The 18,027-nt window shown below is 38.0% G+C and overlaps 1 protein-coding gene across 1 annotated transcript in view; it reads right to left on the bottom strand.

The window, feature by feature from the left end:
- Window positions 1-18,027, bottom strand: part of exoc6b (exocyst complex component 6B) — an 87,125-nt gene that overhangs the window by 37,037 nt on the left and 32,061 nt on the right. The window contains exons 12-18 of the mRNA XM_005809418.2: window positions 17,670-17,741; window positions 15,824-15,921; window positions 15,107-15,212; window positions 14,915-15,024; window positions 8,805-8,916; window positions 7,946-8,080; window positions 6,984-7,172 (exon numbers count right to left, since the gene is read on the bottom strand). Of these exons, the coding sequence (XP_005809475.1) occupies window positions 6,984-7,172; window positions 7,946-8,080; window positions 8,805-8,916; window positions 14,915-15,024; window positions 15,107-15,212; window positions 15,824-15,921; window positions 17,670-17,741 (822 nt within the window). The remainder of the gene's footprint in view (window positions 1-6,983; window positions 7,173-7,945; window positions 8,081-8,804; window positions 8,917-14,914; window positions 15,025-15,106; window positions 15,213-15,823; window positions 15,922-17,669; window positions 17,742-18,027) is intronic.

Below are 18,027 nucleotides of genomic sequence, written 5' to 3' on the forward strand. Positions count from 1 at the left end.
CTTGCATTCCAGCCTTTTTAATAACAGAAACAGGTCGGGGTAGAGGACCAGCTTCCAAGATGGGATTCGACATGGTGCGTAACTCAAGGCCAGGCAGGACAGCCAGAAGTCAAGAGACAGCATGATACTGGAGTTTTAGACCCGATCTGGATGAAAACTAACAGCTACAGGAGCTTAACGTGTTTTATGACTCCAATACCGACTGACCGATGAGTATGACAGTAAAAGGATTAAATGTTGCAAAGCCATAGATGATTTTTGCATTAAAGTCACGCAATATCCAGTAAAATATTTGCTCTAGACACACAGACAAAATGTGAGCAAGCATTTTCACTTCACCACCAGGAGTGGGAATGTCTTCACATGAATAGTTTTATTTCAGTTTTTCTGACTTAATTTAATCCAGAAATTAGAATTAAAATATTACTAAAAAGCTTATTTTTCAGTCACTCAATTGAAAAGGTTGAAATTATTACAAAAAGTCAATAATTCCACAAAGTATGCTAAATTTTAAGAGTTTATTTTGATGTTTACGTCTTAAAGCCAAATAAAACCCAAAAGTAAAAATAAAAAAAACTGCTAAAAATGAATGCTTTTCTTAAATTAAATTGCCATGTTATGATCAGGATGACTGAAAACCTATTGTGATAAACGCATTTCATATCATATAATTGTTCGATAGATAATTGTTGACTAGTTTTTTGTTTTGAATATCTGAAATATTGACCACTGGTGGTGTGAACTTTCCTGTTTTATATCCAGTTTTTACTCCAGACCACTGTTTTTTATTTTTAAAATCAGAAATAAACGCTCAGATATCATCAATCTGCGTTAGAAGTCTGTTGAATTATGGAATTCAATTAATTTTTCAATTATTTCTAATAAACTGATACATGTGTACATGGAATTGAAGCAAATGCGTTAAGCAGTTAATTAAACTGACTTAAACACACAACATGAGCAAGTGAGCAGTTATTTTTTTTTCTTTCTGCAGCAGAGAAAAACATTTAACCACATCAAATTCAAACATGCATTGCTGCGTTCTTCTCTCTCATGCCTGGTATTGAACTGGACTGCAGGGTTAAGCAGGTCAGTAAGGTAAACGCCACTGCACTTCTCACGCCAATACTCACCGGTAAGGTGGCGTGCTCTACAGGCATTCCCTACAGTCAGAAACATATACAGACATTACCTGCACTGGAAAACATCCAAATCCCATTGCTTCATTGGAAAAATGAAAAGTTAGAGCAGTTAAAGTATCGCACAATTCAACTCAGTCACTCTGACGTGATGAATAATCGCCACAAAAAATAAAAACAGCAATCAGATCACAATAGAAAACAGATCAAGTAGCTTTTGGATCCTGAAACTTGGAAGCTTGCGAGTCCAAAATTCCCTCCTGACTCTTACATGATCACTTTCACCCCCTGAGGCCTTTTCCCGTCATCCTCATTCCATCCCGATAATTTGAGCCTGGCTAAATTATGAGCGCTATCCTGCGGAGTCCAACTCTGAGTGAAGCCATTAGCTCCTGGATAACGTCTGCAGAGACACGGAGGCGGCGAAGACGCGCGTGTTTACAGCGTCCAAAGCTGATGAAGACACCTGATGCTGCTGAGGTTTATCACAGTACAGAGCCGCTTCCAGCAGGATGTCCACAGACATGCAAACACCAAACAGAAACTGGCCCAAGAACTTCTGTCCTCCAAACCGATTGTAGCGTATCTACGGTGTTTTATTAGTTAGTCATTTTGGTGAGGTAGGAATAGAAATATTTTAAAATAAATCACTAATTTGTACGTTTTAACATATAGTCATGTCCGTCAACAAGGTGGGTAATAAACTGACGCCAGTGAAAAACGCCCGGCATCAAGCAGCTTTGTTTTGTAGGAAATGCAGAAGGGATTCAAATAATGTTAGAGTGGATTCACAGCAGCCATGTTTAATGCACTTTAATTGAACTCTTTGTTTGTATAGAAAGTTCGGTTCATTAGCGAAGGTGTGAATGTTCAATCAATCTCTAATGCGCACCAAGAAATGCAAACTCTGGACCATCTGAAAACCTCAGTCTTGGTTTGGTTGAACTGAACTCTGGTGCTGTTTGAAAGCATATGAGAACAACAAGCACTCCAAAAACAGGAAGTGGACTACAGTACAAGGCATTCTGGGTAACTACAACCAAAAGTGTTTATTGCTTGTTTCGTAATTAGTTATTGCATTACGTTTTTAAAGGTGTAAAGCTCTACATCCTCTGATCCAAACATGGAGAACCAGCATTCAGCTTCTATGCACCACAAATTTGAAACAACCTACTAGAAAACTGTAAAACAGCTGAAACACTGAGTTCTTTAAATCAAGGCTAAAAACCCAGTTGATTCACCCAGCTGGAACCCAGACAGATATCGTATTAATCCCTTTCAGATTTTCCCTCAGCAAAATTGTAATTTTATCAAAAATCAATAAAATTATGAACCAAAAATTTGGAACAAACTTTTTTTTTTTTTAAAAACAAACAACAGAAAAACAGCTGAAACGTTGAGTTTTTTAAATGAAGATGAAAAACCTGCCTGTTTGGAGCTTCTTTTGAACTTTGTTGCTGAAATGTACTAAAGAAATAAAATGTAATGTTTGTTTCTGGTTTCTCAATAGTCGACTGTATTTTGTTTTTATTAATTTTGTTGATGCAAGTCACTCTGAAGTGCCTTGTTGCTGAAATGTTCTATAGAAATAAAATTGACTAAAATGCACCATGTGAGTGGTTGGTTTGTAACTCGTGAGCTAGCAATAGCTCACAAATTACTGACATTTATTGATGACACTTTATTGTATCTAATAAAGTGTCAGGTGAGTGGGAAATGGCCTCAAAACAAGCTGTAAATATTAAAATAATTTATTTCTGTAGCTCTTATGATGAGAGCTGTATCTGGTTCAATCCCTCATAACTCGCCTGCTTCACACCACCAGCCTTTATCTGAGCGGGGTCATACCACCCAGCGTTTAGATCCATAGCGTCTGATCTACTTAAGAGGCCTCACGCCGCGTTTGAGTTCGCGTTGAAGCATGTGTGATGGGGTCGTGTCCGGGTCTGTGGGAGGGTGTGAAGGAAAAGCTGATTAGATGTGCTGCGAAACACTTAGCAGTGTGTGTGGCCTGTGTGTGGCCTTGTGACCCGGCTGGTCCAAATCTGGGCGCCTAATCACCTTAAAGCTGATCTTGCTGTGTGTTTGCATCATATGAATCTGTTCATGACCTTTGATCAAAACAGACTGTGTGGAGAAATGGTCTGTGGGTGTCTGACTCTGTTCTTCAAAGGAATTAATTCTCTAACTTTTATATGATCAACCTACAGGAATGCAGAAAAAAGAAAATTTGTAGGCTTTTGAAACCATATAATTTGGAATGCACTAATATGAAAGTTTGGGTTGATATTGATTTCTGATATTAATATTGGTGTTTGACTGGCAACCTGTCCATACAACGGATGGATGTTGCTGCAGGTTTCAGCAGGTCAAACTGGTAAAACTTTATTGGAACATGAAGGAATCTTCATGAATGTCTATGACCGCCTGTTAGCTTATAAATCGTGGAGTACTTAGCAACCCAGAACAAGAATCAAACATGGAGAACCAATATTTAGCTATTTTGTTGTTACCCTTATATTTTTGTCTTTCTTTTGGTTTTGTTGTTTTGTTTGTATTTTCTTCTAATTCACGTAAAGCACTTTGAACCGTCTTGCTGCTGAAAATGTGCTATATAAATAAAACGACCTACCTACCTTTTAATGGACTTTTAATGCAAGTTTTAATGTAACTTTGCAATAAAAGTGTCTTTATTACCAAATGAAGCAAAGTTGACATTTTTAAGGCAACTTCTGGTGCAACTTGGCATTAAAAGTGTCATTATTTACCAAATGAAACTTCATGTCAAAGTCAAACATTCATGAAGACTCCTTCATGTTCATGACAGGTGTTGTCCTGTTTATGACAGTGTCATGTCAGTCTTATGGACACTCCTTCAAATTCTTTTTTGATTCCACTTTGAATGAAATGTAAAACTAAAAAAACCATAAATATGCAAGATGCTTGGAAGGTTCTGCTATATTACAATAGCAAGAAAATAGCAAAAAAATTTATACTTTCTTTCTAGTGGCAAGCTTAAGTTTTTTGCACCTCGCCTCTTATGGATTAGAAACAGAAGTGAGCCTGTGGAAAAAACTGGTGGTTAACCACCCATCATTATGAGTGGTTAAGTAATTTTCACTTAACCACCCATGAGGGACACGGGTGGTTACATATTTTATATATATATATATATATATATATATATATATATATATATAGTAGTAATGGCATAATAATGAAAGAACACATTTTCAAAGATCAATAAACTTTAAATTCTAATGACTTTAAAGATTAACAAAAAGATTGGAAGACACTTTAACTGTCCAACATAAATAAATACGACAAATACAATGAACTATGTAAGCAAAAATGTTCTTCAAAAAAAAGGGTTAGTTGAGACCAAAGCACCGGACTGAAGACTTTTGTCATCCAATTCTTGTCAGAAAGAGAAAGGGAAAAGAGAAAAACGATAATAGTAATAATAATATTGCCCCATCACAAACATACCCACTCAGCTCCTTCAGACTAGCCAGAAGCAATTAGCAAACACCTGGTGGAACTGAGCTCATTGTAGCAGCTACATCTCAGCTCAGCGCTGGTAAAAACATTGTAAAAGGGTGAATGGAGAAACTGTGATGAAGTACTGAAGGCAGCTGGTTGGATAGAGCAGACATTTCTTAAAGAGACAGAGGCCCAATTTCAAGGTGTTAAATTTCTTTTAAGTCGTGTCATTTATGTAGCTTTTTATTACATCTGAAAGTACCTTCATTGTGCTACAAAGTAGCACTTTTTGACTGGAAAATACATAAAAAATAAAACATCAGCCAATACTGATGTTAATGCAGATACATCATGAATCCCTACATTTAATTAAAAGTGTAAATAACTGTAAAAACTAATCAACTGTGTTGGAGTCACAAGCAGCTCATAAAGATCTTTAAAATAACACATTTACAGAAATGTTTTTTTATTTAAAGGCATTGTTGCATTTGGATACCTTAATAAGCTTTTAGGCATACTGAATTAATAGGATTTAGCGATTTTCTGGCTGCCCTGTGAAACACGCTCTGCAAGCTGTAAATGTTGCACTGTGGCATCCTGACTGAGCATAAGGCAATTCCCGCTGGGGCTTTAGTGTCAATGGCCTGAGCCTGTGGATAATCCTGGACTGCTGACCCGACCCGCTCACCCTTTAACGATCTTAGCAAAGCCCACGTTAACGATCTAATCTGCAACAAGCCCACACTAACGAACTAAAGCAGATTGTGCAGCCCTCTGACACGATGAGGCGCTTTCAAACCAAACAGCAGAAATCCTCAACGGATACAGGAAATCCTTCAAAAATGTTAAATTGCTGGAGAAATGTATCTTTTTTTCAATATTATATTACTGAAATTTAGATGAACTCCAACTGCCTGTAAAGCTCAAACCAGATGTATATCTCTAGCGGTACACTGCAAAAACACAAAATCTTATCAAATATTTTGGTCTAGTTTCAAGTTTATCTTCATGCACTTAAAATAAGACGAAACTGACTTACAACTAACTTTTTAGTAAGTTATAGGAGCTTGTTTTAAGTAAGTAATCCCTTAAAATTGCAGAAATAGTACTAGTTCCATTGGCAGGTTATTTCACCTAGAGTGGAAATAATCTGCCAATGGAACCAGTACTTTTTCATCAATATTAATGAGTTATTGACTTAAAACAAGCTCCTATATTTTGCTGAAACATTATTTGTCAATTAGTTCTGTCTTATTTCAAGTGTACTAAAATATTTGCACTAGAAACTGGACCGAAATTACTTGGTAAGAGTTTGTGTTTTTGCAGAGATGCCAAACCTCAGTGGTCAGGACATTTTGGAAAGATTAAGAAAGAAAAAATATGAGTTACTGGAATCAATATTGTCATCACAGTTTTCAGCATCACAATTAGATTAGGGCTGTTGTAAAAGAATATTTCAGAATATTCTCTCTCTCTAACCGTGACGATGCGGTTCCGACGGCAGAAAAGCTGTCGCACTCCAAACGTCGTGCCGCAAACTTCAACAATACATATTTGTCCCCAAGCCCTGACAAAGCGCCGCACAATTCAACACCATGCTGCTAGCACTTCACAACAACTCATAGGCGGAAGTAAGAGCGCCGTCCACCACAGATAATGATCCGACCGGAACACAGCGCTACATAATAAAACATAATTTATCGTAACTTAAAGGCAGATAAATATTCCTTGAGGAATTTTAATAATCAAGATACTTGAATCATTCGAGGAATTGTTTCAGCCTTAAATTAAATACTTCCATAATTTTGCGCAGTGTGACACTGAAGGCTCCAAACTGTAACATTTTAAATGATTTTTTAAATAAATATTCTGTTTATTTCAGAAACATGGATACTGCAGCTCAGAGGAGGAACTTTGTCCTTGTGGGCGGGGCTATGGCCACCCAGGCGTTTTGCACAGCTGAATGGTTGCCATGGAGATGAAAGGATTTCTCAAACACACATGAAAGAATCAAAGCAACACTCCAGTTGATGAGAATAACATTATTAAAGATTTTTTTTTAAATGTGTTTATGTAAAACTGATTCTTTAAATGTCCTACAACAAAAGTAATATGATACAAATAGAAAATAAAGCAAAGAAAATGTTTATATTTTATATTTGTATCTTATTATGGTGCTCGTAGGACTAAAATTGTATTGTAACAGTTTTGTCTATTCCCCCTCGCCCTCAATTCTGTCTATTAATGTTGAAAAATTTAAAACAATACGTAGAATTCAATCAAAAAAATTGAATTTAAAATACTGTAAATGTACTGCAAGGGTGTGTGTGCGTGTGTGTGCGTGTGTGTGCGTGTGCTAACCGGCAGGTTGGTGAAGACGCTGAACGTGCTCCTCAGAAACGTGATGAGGTCGACCAGGTAGTCGCTGGTCGTCAGACCGCCGCTGCTCTGCGCCGCAGACATCCAGTCGTAATCCGCCAGCTGCAGAAACTGGTCGATCTTGGCATTCAGGCTGGTGTAGATTTCCGCCTCAGCTGCATGGCGGGCGTCCTGTTCCAGCACAGCCGTGATTGTTTTAAGTCACAAATAAGCCATATTAAAGACCATTTAGAATGCAAACAGGAAAATAGTAAGAGGAAGATTATATCTAATACATATGCACATTTAGAGATACATTTCTCTGACAATTTTGTAGAACCCCTGCATGTTTTCGTTTATATTCAGAAATTTTGTGCCTGCATGTATTATATGAGTAAGTCAGTATATACTGTACGTATGTGTATCTACAGCTCTGGAAAAAATAAGAGCACACTGCACTGAACCCCATTGAAAACCTCCTGGTTTTTCCACCAAATATTGATTTCTGAACTCTTCCTGAGTTAAAACGTCAGTATTGTTGTTTCTAAATGAATATGAACTTGTTTTCTTTGCATTATTTGAGGTCTGAATGCACTGCATCATTTTCGTTATTTTGACCATTTCTCATTTTCTGCTAATAAATACAAAATATTTGCTTGGAATTTTAGAGACATGTTGTCAGTAGTTCATAGAATAAAAGAACAATGTTCATCTTACTCAAACATATAAATAGTAAAATTAGAGAAACTGATCATTTTAAGTGGCATCTTCAATTTTTCCAGAGCTGTATCAAAATAAGTGTATTATGTTGGGTTTATGAATATGAATATTTTTAAATTAAACAACAAAGATACACACACAAAAAAAACAATGCAACAAAAACAAAACTAAAACCATGTCAGCCTACTGGAGGCAAACAAGCAGCCGATTTGTTTGTAGAAATGAAGGCAGGAAGACAAACGGACCTTAAACGTTGCGGTCCCGTACAGCTTGGTGGCGTTCGCCGTTTCAGGCGGGACGTTTGTTATGTTGGTTATGAACTCCTCCAGGAAGTGGCAACTCTGCTCCAGGTGGGTGGTGTTGATGATCACCTGCACCAACTACATAAACAAACAACACCATCAGGCACTTTAAATGATCCATCTGTAATCGCATACATCCGACTTTGAGGAAAATGATAGCAAAGCACCACACTTGGGCTAAAGGTGGCTCAATCTTAAGGCGGAATCAGGAACATTTTCTTAACTTACAGGAAGAAACTTTAAATTTTAAGCCATTTTAACACTGAAACATTGAGTTTATTTAAATCAAGGCTAGAAACCCACCTGTTGAATAGTTGCTTTTGAACCATAATAAATGGAACATTGCCCAACATATTTGAGGGTATTTATGATTTTGATGATGGCACTCTTCAAAATGTAATGTCTGTTTCTGGTTTCTCAACTGTTGCCTGTATGGTGTTTTTTATAACTTTGTATTTTTAAGATGTAAAGCACTTTGAACTGACCGATGATTGATTGTTTGACTGATCTAAGGATTAAAATTAAATAAAATAAAATGCACCAGCCTTCTTTTCATGAAATTTAAGTATTTATATTGGATTCAAAAGAGGCGTGACGCTAGATATTGAAAATTTGGTATACAGATAGAACTAAAAAGTCTTTTGGATGTAAAACCGACAGAAAGTCGGCCATTTTGGGTCATTTTTCAGGGATTTTTCCATTTTAAAAAGTCAAACTTTGACGAACTCCTCCTCTCCAGTTATCTGCTTCAGTTTTGGTCAATAATAATAATCATCATGATAACTACTATGATCCTCTTTACCTCTGCCAGGCCCACATTCTTCTTCTTGATGGCGTATTGAAGGCAGTTACTGAGGGTTCTGGTCAACAGCAGATTCGTCGACTTGCGGATCATGTCGTCAATCTCGGTGGAACTGAAGATAAAGAAACACATGAGCTCACAGAGTCTCACACCCCTTTCACTGTTTCCAAATCTATCACAAACTTCACTGGATTCTGTTCAGATTTTAATGCCATATACCAAAAACAGAGTAATGTTGTGAAGTGGAAAGAAAATGATTCATAGTTTCTGAATATGTTAAAAAGTAAAACCTAATAAGTGTGGCTGCCAGGTAACGGCGCAGTGTCCATTGAATATGACTCAATATTCGGGAAGTTTTTGAAACGGCCCGTTTACCATTCACCAAAACACATCAATTTGTTGCCAAATAATGTCAGGGTGGGTTTTTTTTAAAGTGCTTGCACTGTTTTCAGAAGCAGCAGAAACCCAAATGGAAGAATAAAAATGAGCAAAAGATCAATTCTGCATAATACGTCTCCTTTAAGCATTTAGAGACTAACATTTTTTGCACTCTTAGCAAAACTGTTTTGCGACATTTTAAAAGTTTGCTCAACAACTGGATGGAAACATAACTACACAAGCAGATTGCTCTGTTTAGGGGACTTTATTTCAGAGTGTCAGAGTAAAGGGGGCTGAATAGAACTGTATACTTGTCACACAAATCTTAAAAATGTTTTTGTGGAATTTCGTTCCAATTACAAAACAGTTATATACCGTTTTGTGGTGGTCTATGAGGTAAAACCTAATAAATCAAATTAAAACCTGTGGTGGTTCTGGGACAAAAAAGTGAAAAACTTTAACATGAGCAGAGAGACGAGCAACACACTTAACTCTGTGTCTTAACGCCAGCAAAAACAGTTAAGAGTGAATTTCTCCATTTGGAAAAAAAAAAGTCTAAATGTCAGCCAACCTTAACAACGTCTTTACCATGTTTTAATCTGTCAGACTCGTTAAAAAGTTCTTCTTAAATCTCCTGATAAGACCATAAAGTCTAAATAAGCTGATCTCTGTTAAAAGTAAAATGATAAAAAGCCAGTCATCCTTTTTGAAAAAGTTTTCTTACATGATTTTAATGGTCGGTAAATTACCAACTCTGCACCGCCAACCAGGCAAAACCCTGAGAGGAGCTCAAGTTACCTAATAAAGAAAGTTCATGTCAGCCACACAGAGCAGCTTAGCAGAATGACTGACATGCTATCCATTTTGTTTTGCTTGAAATGAGGCTGATGTTTGGTGAGGAAACTCAGACAAATTTCTGCACAGTGTTACCAGCGAGTCCGGTAACGTTTTGCATGGCAGCAAATTCCCCTGGAAGGGAGTTTAATATCAGGTTCCTGGAAGAATCAAACTGCGCGACAAAATGCAGAGTCAGAGGGATCCATGTAAAGGTCTGAAGAGGTGAAACACACACAGATAATCAGCAGAAAAGAGCAGGATCAGTTTCTCCCACTGAGAAATGATGAATAATCAGTGTTATTTTATTTTATTTTTTCTGTCCTCCGTCTCTGACTCCAGAACCCTGCGGATAACACACACAGACTCATTCCAACCAAATCAGTAAATTGCGCTTGGAATTCAACCTAAACACACACAGACGCATGCAGCTCCGCCTGAGGGAGAGCAAACGCTGGAACCCTAAACCCGGTCCGCTTCCAGAGAAGCTCAAGAATCCAAAAAACGTTCCGACGACTCAGGGGGGCCTGAAAATAAAATCTAAAAGAAAAAAAAAAATTCCTGGAGCAGCAGAAGTGCAGAGTGGACAGAAATTATGTGTGCAGAGAGTAGCAAAAAGTCAATGCATTGTAGTGAACTCTGTGGGTGTACAAATATAGCCGCGCCGCAGGGCTCAGATTGAATTTCATTGTATTTATGCTGCCATCAGTCACAATAAACAGCCGGCAGTCGGCTCTGTCAAAGAGAGGCCAGACGACTTCAACGCAGACATGTTAACAACACGCTGAGGGATGGATGGAGGGATACCGGCTGAGGGCCATCCAACACATACAACAAGGCTGATGCTGCTATCAGCATCGCTAACTGACTGATGGAAATATCTCACACACATTTAAACAAGTGGTGGGACTTGATTAAAGTCATTAGTTGAGTTAATTGCAGGGCCTGTAATTCATTAATAGCGGCTTTATCAAAAACAAATAGACAAAATAAGCAACATTATCAATTCAAAAACTGCTAAATTACTGAATAAATACACAAACGAGCTCAACAGCAAATATTTATTGTTTTTAATCTGTTTTTAATCCATCAGATTAGTGCAAAGTGCCAAGTTCCAGTGAAGCTTATTTGTCAGATTAAAAGTTTTAATCTGGGGGCGTGCTGCGGTGGCGTAGGGGATAGCGCAACCCACGTTTGGAGGCCTTGAGTCCTCGACGCGGCCGTCGCGGGTTTGATTCCCGGACCCGGTGACATTATCCACATGTCTACCCCCCTCTCCTTTCCACTTTCCTGTCAGCCTACTTTCATATAAGGGACACTAGAGCCCACAAAAGCCCCCCTGGAGGGAAAAAAAAAAAGGTTTTAATCTGACAACCTTTAAGCAGGTATTTATTAACCCCTTAACTGTCACCTTCAAAATGCTTACATGTAAGTCAATAGTTAAGGGTTTTATTCTGTATTAAAATGTTTTTTTATTGGACTGATGTAATATCCATGACAGAAAATGGATGGATGGATGGATGGTACAGACATCCTCTTATTTTTGAAGTAGGTGCTTCAATTGTGTGACTTCCTGTTATTTGCTGGTTAAACTGGAGTTGCAGAGCTATTCTAAATAACTAGAGTGCGTCTATATTTAGAAATATCAATAGATGCATCTAAAGAGTTGACATGTCTTGAATCCATCTTTTCCCTTTTAATTTTATTATATGAATATTAATTTCTAGATTAAATGTTTTTTCAGTCGTCTGCCACCGGGCATCTGAGCAGCACCTTTCATTTTCACTTTCTTCAATCTTTCCACAATTTATTCAGGGGATTACACAAGAAAACCCCTGTCAAAATGTTCCTCTTATTTCCGACTAAGTTACGAGTCGCTTTCTTTCCCACGGATGTTCATGTCTTCACCACCTCATCACCGTTTTTCTTCCAGGAACAATCACAGAGCTCTATCTGCAAAGCGCCAGCCAAGCTAGCATCCAGGTCTCTGTCAAGTCGCAAAGTGATGTTTTTACCAACCAGCTGTGGTTAAAAGCAGGAGGAGGGAGAGAAGTCCTCAAAATCAGAGATTTCAGTCAAATATATAAACCACGGATGCATTAAACAAAGCAAACTCAGGGATGTAAGAATAAAATTAAGTAAGAACATGTTTACATTTTGTAAGTCAAAGTACATTGGCGATAATTGGCGAATATTTTGAGGAAAACCCGCCCTAAAAAGAGCAAAATATACGACAAACTACATGTGCTTTACTGAGCATAAGTTTTCTCTCTTCAAAGAATTTGGTGGTAAATGACTTGATTTGTGATAATCGGATTGATTTGTCTGACAGAAACCAGAAAATCGAGAGCTCTTAAAGATCTAGTTCTAAGATCTAGATCTTTTGTTTGTTTTCCATAAATACATTACAGTATTTACTCTCTTAAATACTGATAATGTCATAATAGTGATGAATTCTAACATTCATATTGAGTCTTTGAAATGGATAGCCTAAATGAAGCATTTTTTGCACTTAACTTTTTAAAGGTAATCAGACTTTTGAGGAAATTTTGACTCAAATTCATGTTTCCCTGGGGTATAAATACCAATGTGACACGGGAGTCCATTTCTCTCAGGCTTTCTAAAATTAGGAAAGACAAGAGAACATGCTATTCAAGCAAAGCAGAAGGGTTTCATCTACAAGGCAACAAACATCTCTTCATTTTCCAAAATCGACAGTCAGGCAAACAATTAAACAACTTAAAACAACCAAATCTGCGAAAAGGCTGGATGAGAACCCAGGTTTTACAGCTAAGAAGTTAAAAGCGAGGTGTGGCATCACAAGTTTCCTTTAAGGTCATTGTCCTCGTCTCTACGGAGGGCGCTGCGGTTGCCGAAGTGCGTTGGTCGCTTCTTTCCGCCTAATTACAAACGTGAGCAGAGGTTGAGCCCAGAGGTCAGGGATATCGATGACTATAATCCGGCTCCATCATCCCGTCTGCTTCCGTCTCTGCGAGCCAGCGCATGTTTGAAGTCGACAGGAAGGCGTGTCACCGTGGCAACCGGATAGCAGGGCATGCGTGACGATAGAAATCAAGGGAGCTCAAAGAGTTGGGAGTCATTACTCTGATTGAGGGCAGCAATTTGTCCTGTCTGGTCAGAGAGAGACTAGAAGGAGGTTTTCACTTGGAGATCCACTTCGTTCTGTTCAGGTTGGTTTGTGGGCTTTATATGAGGACAGAACTGGTTTATATTCACAATATGTCAAACATTGCAAAGCAAAACGCCAAGGGCCCTGAGATATTCATCTTCTAACAAGCAGCAGTTCCTTCCTTTCAGTCTTAAGCCAAAGAGTAATCACTCATTCTCCTGTTTCTGCTCCAATCACAAATCAGTGCTTCCACCCTCTCCAATTTATTTTCTATCCATTGATTTGATTGCTTTCTTCAAGCATCGTGATTCAGGGCGAGTTGGTTTCTGTCTGCTTTCCTGCATGTGTGTGCATGTTGTTCAACGTGTGACTGGCTGAGTCCCAGCTTTGTTCAATTCTTCCGGACAGGAAGGAAGCCGCTTCTGGATCGCTTGTCTACTTAAAAGAAAAGTAGCTGCATAGTTTAATTGAACACTTTAATCCACCATAAACAGAAACATTTGGAGGTAACATTGATGTGTATTGGTGATTTTGATGATCATCAAAAATCTATCGTTTGTTACTCGTTTTTGTAACTGTTGACTGTATGTCGTTTTTTATCATTTTGTAGTTATGCGTTTTTATAATGTAAAACACTTTGAACTGCCTTGCTGCTGAAATGTGCTATGTAAAAAAACCTGATTGATTGGTTGATTGATTGGCAACTGTTTTAGTTTTACGGAAGCTAAACTTGGGTATAAACAGGTTAATAGCGTTCAATTTCACAGAAGGCCTCAAGGATTTTCCCATAAAACTCATATTATTAAAAAACAGAATATTTATGTATATTTTTTAAAACATTATCATTGTCAAGATAAAATAATATTCTGCAAAGTAATTAGTCAACTGTCTGCAAGCCATGACCTGTGTTACACATGAAAATGTGTGAACTTAGGCTCATACTGTACAATTATTACCCACTAAATTGAATAAAAGTGTCCCAAAAACGCAGCCCTGAGGAGTCCCACGTGACAATTGTTGGTATGTAATATAACATACCAACAAATGTTTACAATTTGGTGGTATTTTAATTTTTACCCATTACATTGAATAAAAGTGGACCAACAAAGCCCTGAGGAACCCCACACGTGACGTACCAACAAACCATTATATACCAACCAATTTTTATAATTTGTTATAAAATTATGTAATTTTTGCCCATTAAAATTATATAATTTTATAACAAACAAAAATTTGTTTTATATAATTTCTACCACTGTATGATACAATTTTTACCTACTAACCTGAGTAAAAGTGGCCCAAAAACACAAGATAATAAACTAATTTTTACAATTTATTGGTATTTTATACAATTTTTACACATTAAATTAAAAAAAGTAGACCGAGACCGCAGCCTTGAGGAACCCCACCTGTCACGTTTGTTGGTATGTGATAACAACCAATGTTGCATACCAAAAACAACAGTTATGTACCAACAAAGTTTTACAATTTGTTGGTGTATTATGTAATTTCTATCCATATGATAAAATTTTTGCCCATTAATTTGAACAAAAGTGGCTCGAGCACACAGCCCTGAGGAACCCCACATGTGACGTCTGCTGGGGTTTATTTCTATCAAAAAGTAGTGATATGTTTTCTGTTTTCACCCGTTTTATTTATATGCTGCAGGATATTTTCTTATGATGTTGGTTGAGTGGACTCAAGCACTTAAGTTCCCTAAAATATTGTAATTTTTCACGAGGAATTGGACGAACACCAAGAAGCTCACCTGAGATGAAGATCCTCAGAGTATTTCAGGCAAGCATAGATGAACTCTTTCAGCTGGCAGTAGGCTTTTGGCACAAACTCAGAGAAAGGAAGCTTCTTGGGGAAGGAAAGCTAAAAGACAAATTGAGTTTAATTTAGCTTTAGGTTCATCTGCTGTGTGTTTTCGGCCTAGCTCAAGGCCGCAGCTCTCTACCTTTTCCAGTTCCGGATCTTGGAGGGGAAATTGAGAAGTGTATTGTCTGTATTCTTGCTCTGTAGAAACCGGGATTGGACTGAAGTTGTCCTGGTCCAGAATCTGCCTGCAGAAAACAAACAGAAATGTCAGGTAAATATTTTCCAATCTCCTGCTTAGATGCTATAAAACAAGAGAGAAAGACACCATGAGTCTCTGTTTTTCCTTCTCAGAAACAACCAACACGTCCCGCTGGGGGTCATTCTGATGCTTGAGGTTTTCTTACCACCCTCCCTTCAGTCAACACCCCCACTTCTTCTTGGCGCTCTGGAGTTCGGACGTTCCAGCGTTCCATGGAGAGTCCGTGAACCGGAGAGGGCTCTCTCCCCAACAATGCAACACAACATTCCTGTGGCTTCCCAAGTGCTTGTGTGTGAACAAGAAAGAGAGAGGAAGGAGAGAGGGAATGTGTGTGTTTGTTTGTCCGTTCTCACTGCTCCGAGTCCCAGTGGTGTCACGGGACAAAAGGGATGCTGGAACAATGGCATGTTGGGCCCGAACACACACTGGCCGAACCCGACTCCTCAATGGTACTACCCATTCTCTTCCGGACGCAATTTAAAGCACTTCCTTTCTCTGGCTGCTTGTAAAACTTCAAACCCCGCCTGGGCCGGTTTGAGAAAGGCCTCAGCTTCCTCATGACCTTCTGATAACCGCAGCACACAACCTGATCCCTACCTGAAGGTGATGTTCCATCTCTTCAGCAGGATTTCTCCATACTGCTCCCTCATTTCCAGTAGCATGTCAAACAGCTGGGACACGGGGAAACCATAACCCTGCACATGAGGACGGGAAAAAACAACGTCAAAAACATGCAAGCATGGCACTGATGACTAACAATAACAGGAGAGTTTCAGCCACATTTGAGTTCATATTCACTGGAAATGTGTTTGTTTTGGTTTTCCAGGCATTTAATTGAAGGGCACATTCAACACCTACTACCTACTACTAGGTTTGATATTAACATTAGTTTTTACTTTGGAGCAGGACCTTCCAAAAAGACTCTTAATAACTTTCAATAAAATGATAAAGAAACAACTAATGTTTAGAATAAAATAGAAAATAAGTCTATCAAGATAGCAAATTTTGTACCAGAAGTTAAACAATAAGCTTGTCTGAAAGAACAGGAAGGATGTTTGATTGTTGAAATGCCAATAAATATTTCCATACTCGTTATTAAAAAGGGAAAATAAAAATTCTGGTTAAAGAGTAAATAAAAATTTTTGTTTTTCAACTGACACAATTTTTACATAATTTTATTATAAAGGGAATGAATACCTCGAGACTTAAAGAGGCAGTATTAGGTATTTTCCAGGTACATAGTGCCATTTTATAACACAATTAAGTATGGATGTTATTTTCAGCTGTTATATATATAACATAAATATGGCAAAAGAAATTTGACTTCATAATTTAGCGTCTTGAAATTGGGTCTTTGTCTCTTTAAAATCTCCTGCTCTTTCTCAAACTCCACCTCCAGGAAGTTGTCATTACATGGCTCCTTTATTAACCCTTTAACAACATTTTTACCACAGTTGCACTGGAAACTGTGAGGTTCCTATAATGAGCTCAGCTGATGCACGCCAGGTGTTTGCTAATTGCTGCTGGCTAGTCTGAAGGAACTGCTCTATGAGATGGAAGCTCAGAAGCTTGGAAACTACAGCTCAGAGGAGGAGCTGCATTTTTAAGGTGAAGTTAGGTCCAACCAGGCATTTAGCGCACCTGAATGGTTGCCATGGAGATTAAAACATTTCTCAAACATGAATGAAAGAATCAAAGCAACACTCCAGGTATGTTTTTGATGAGGGAATAACATTATAACATGAAATCAAGCTGGAAAAACAGAATACTGTAAAATTTTCTCCTTAACTGTTCCACTTTAGCAGAAGTAGTAAATTTCTCAGGAGAAGAGTGTTTATTTGTAGATTAGCAGACTTGACAACCCATATTTTTTTGTGTATTTGATTCAATACTTCGCATTTCCGACTAATAAGATACTCCAGATTGAACTTAAAGACTGGGTGAATGTCTTAAATATTGAACTTTGTTCAGTATTAGAGTAAAAAGTCAGGCCTGAAATTGAGAGAAGCAATCATGAAAAGGAGCCTGGTGTACTGGAACATAAAAGCCAATAAAAATATGAGCGCATCGATTCAGCTGCTCCTCATCACTTCACATAAACGACTGGTGGGCATCAGACCACCCATTCATCAGACTCCATGCTTTCATCTCATCCAGCTTTCACCCACACCCCTCACCATCTCTCCATCCACTCATCCATCACACTCAATCCATCGAGGGCCGCTCATAAACAGAGACGCATAAACAGTAAAAACTCACATCGGATGATGAACTATTATTTCTAACATGGTTTGGTTATTAAAGGAGTCTCTGGAAACTGGCAGCTGTCCACTTGGACACGGACTGAATGCTGATAAAACAAGTTTTAGAAAAGATTCATGGTCCTCTGGGTTAACGCAAAGAGGCGAGGATGTTTGAGGACTTCACAGATCCAAACACAAACCTGCAGAGTGTCAGCAAACAGGACGATGAGGTTCTTCAGGTCCAGAACCAGGTCTGGGTCGTCACAGTACGACTGCAGAGACAGACCAGGATGTTATTTAGAAGACCGCCAGAAACAAACGTTTTGGGCCAAAATTATTTACAAATGTTAAAATTAAAATATGTTCATCAGAAAGTTGGTTTGCTTTATTTTTGTTTGATTTATTTGCGAATACACTGCAAAATCTTACCAAGTATTTTTGGTCTAGTTTGTAGAGGAAATATCTTAGTAAACTTGAAATGAGACAAAATTAACTAACAAGTAACTTTTCAGCTAGATATAGAGGTTTGTTTTAAGTAAATAATTCCTTTATATTAAT

This window comes from Xiphophorus maculatus, chromosome 14, assembly GCF_002775205.1.
Source record: "Xiphophorus maculatus strain JP 163 A chromosome 14, X_maculatus-5.0-male, whole genome shotgun sequence".
Taxonomy (NCBI): domain Eukaryota; kingdom Metazoa; phylum Chordata; class Actinopteri; order Cyprinodontiformes; family Poeciliidae; genus Xiphophorus; species Xiphophorus maculatus.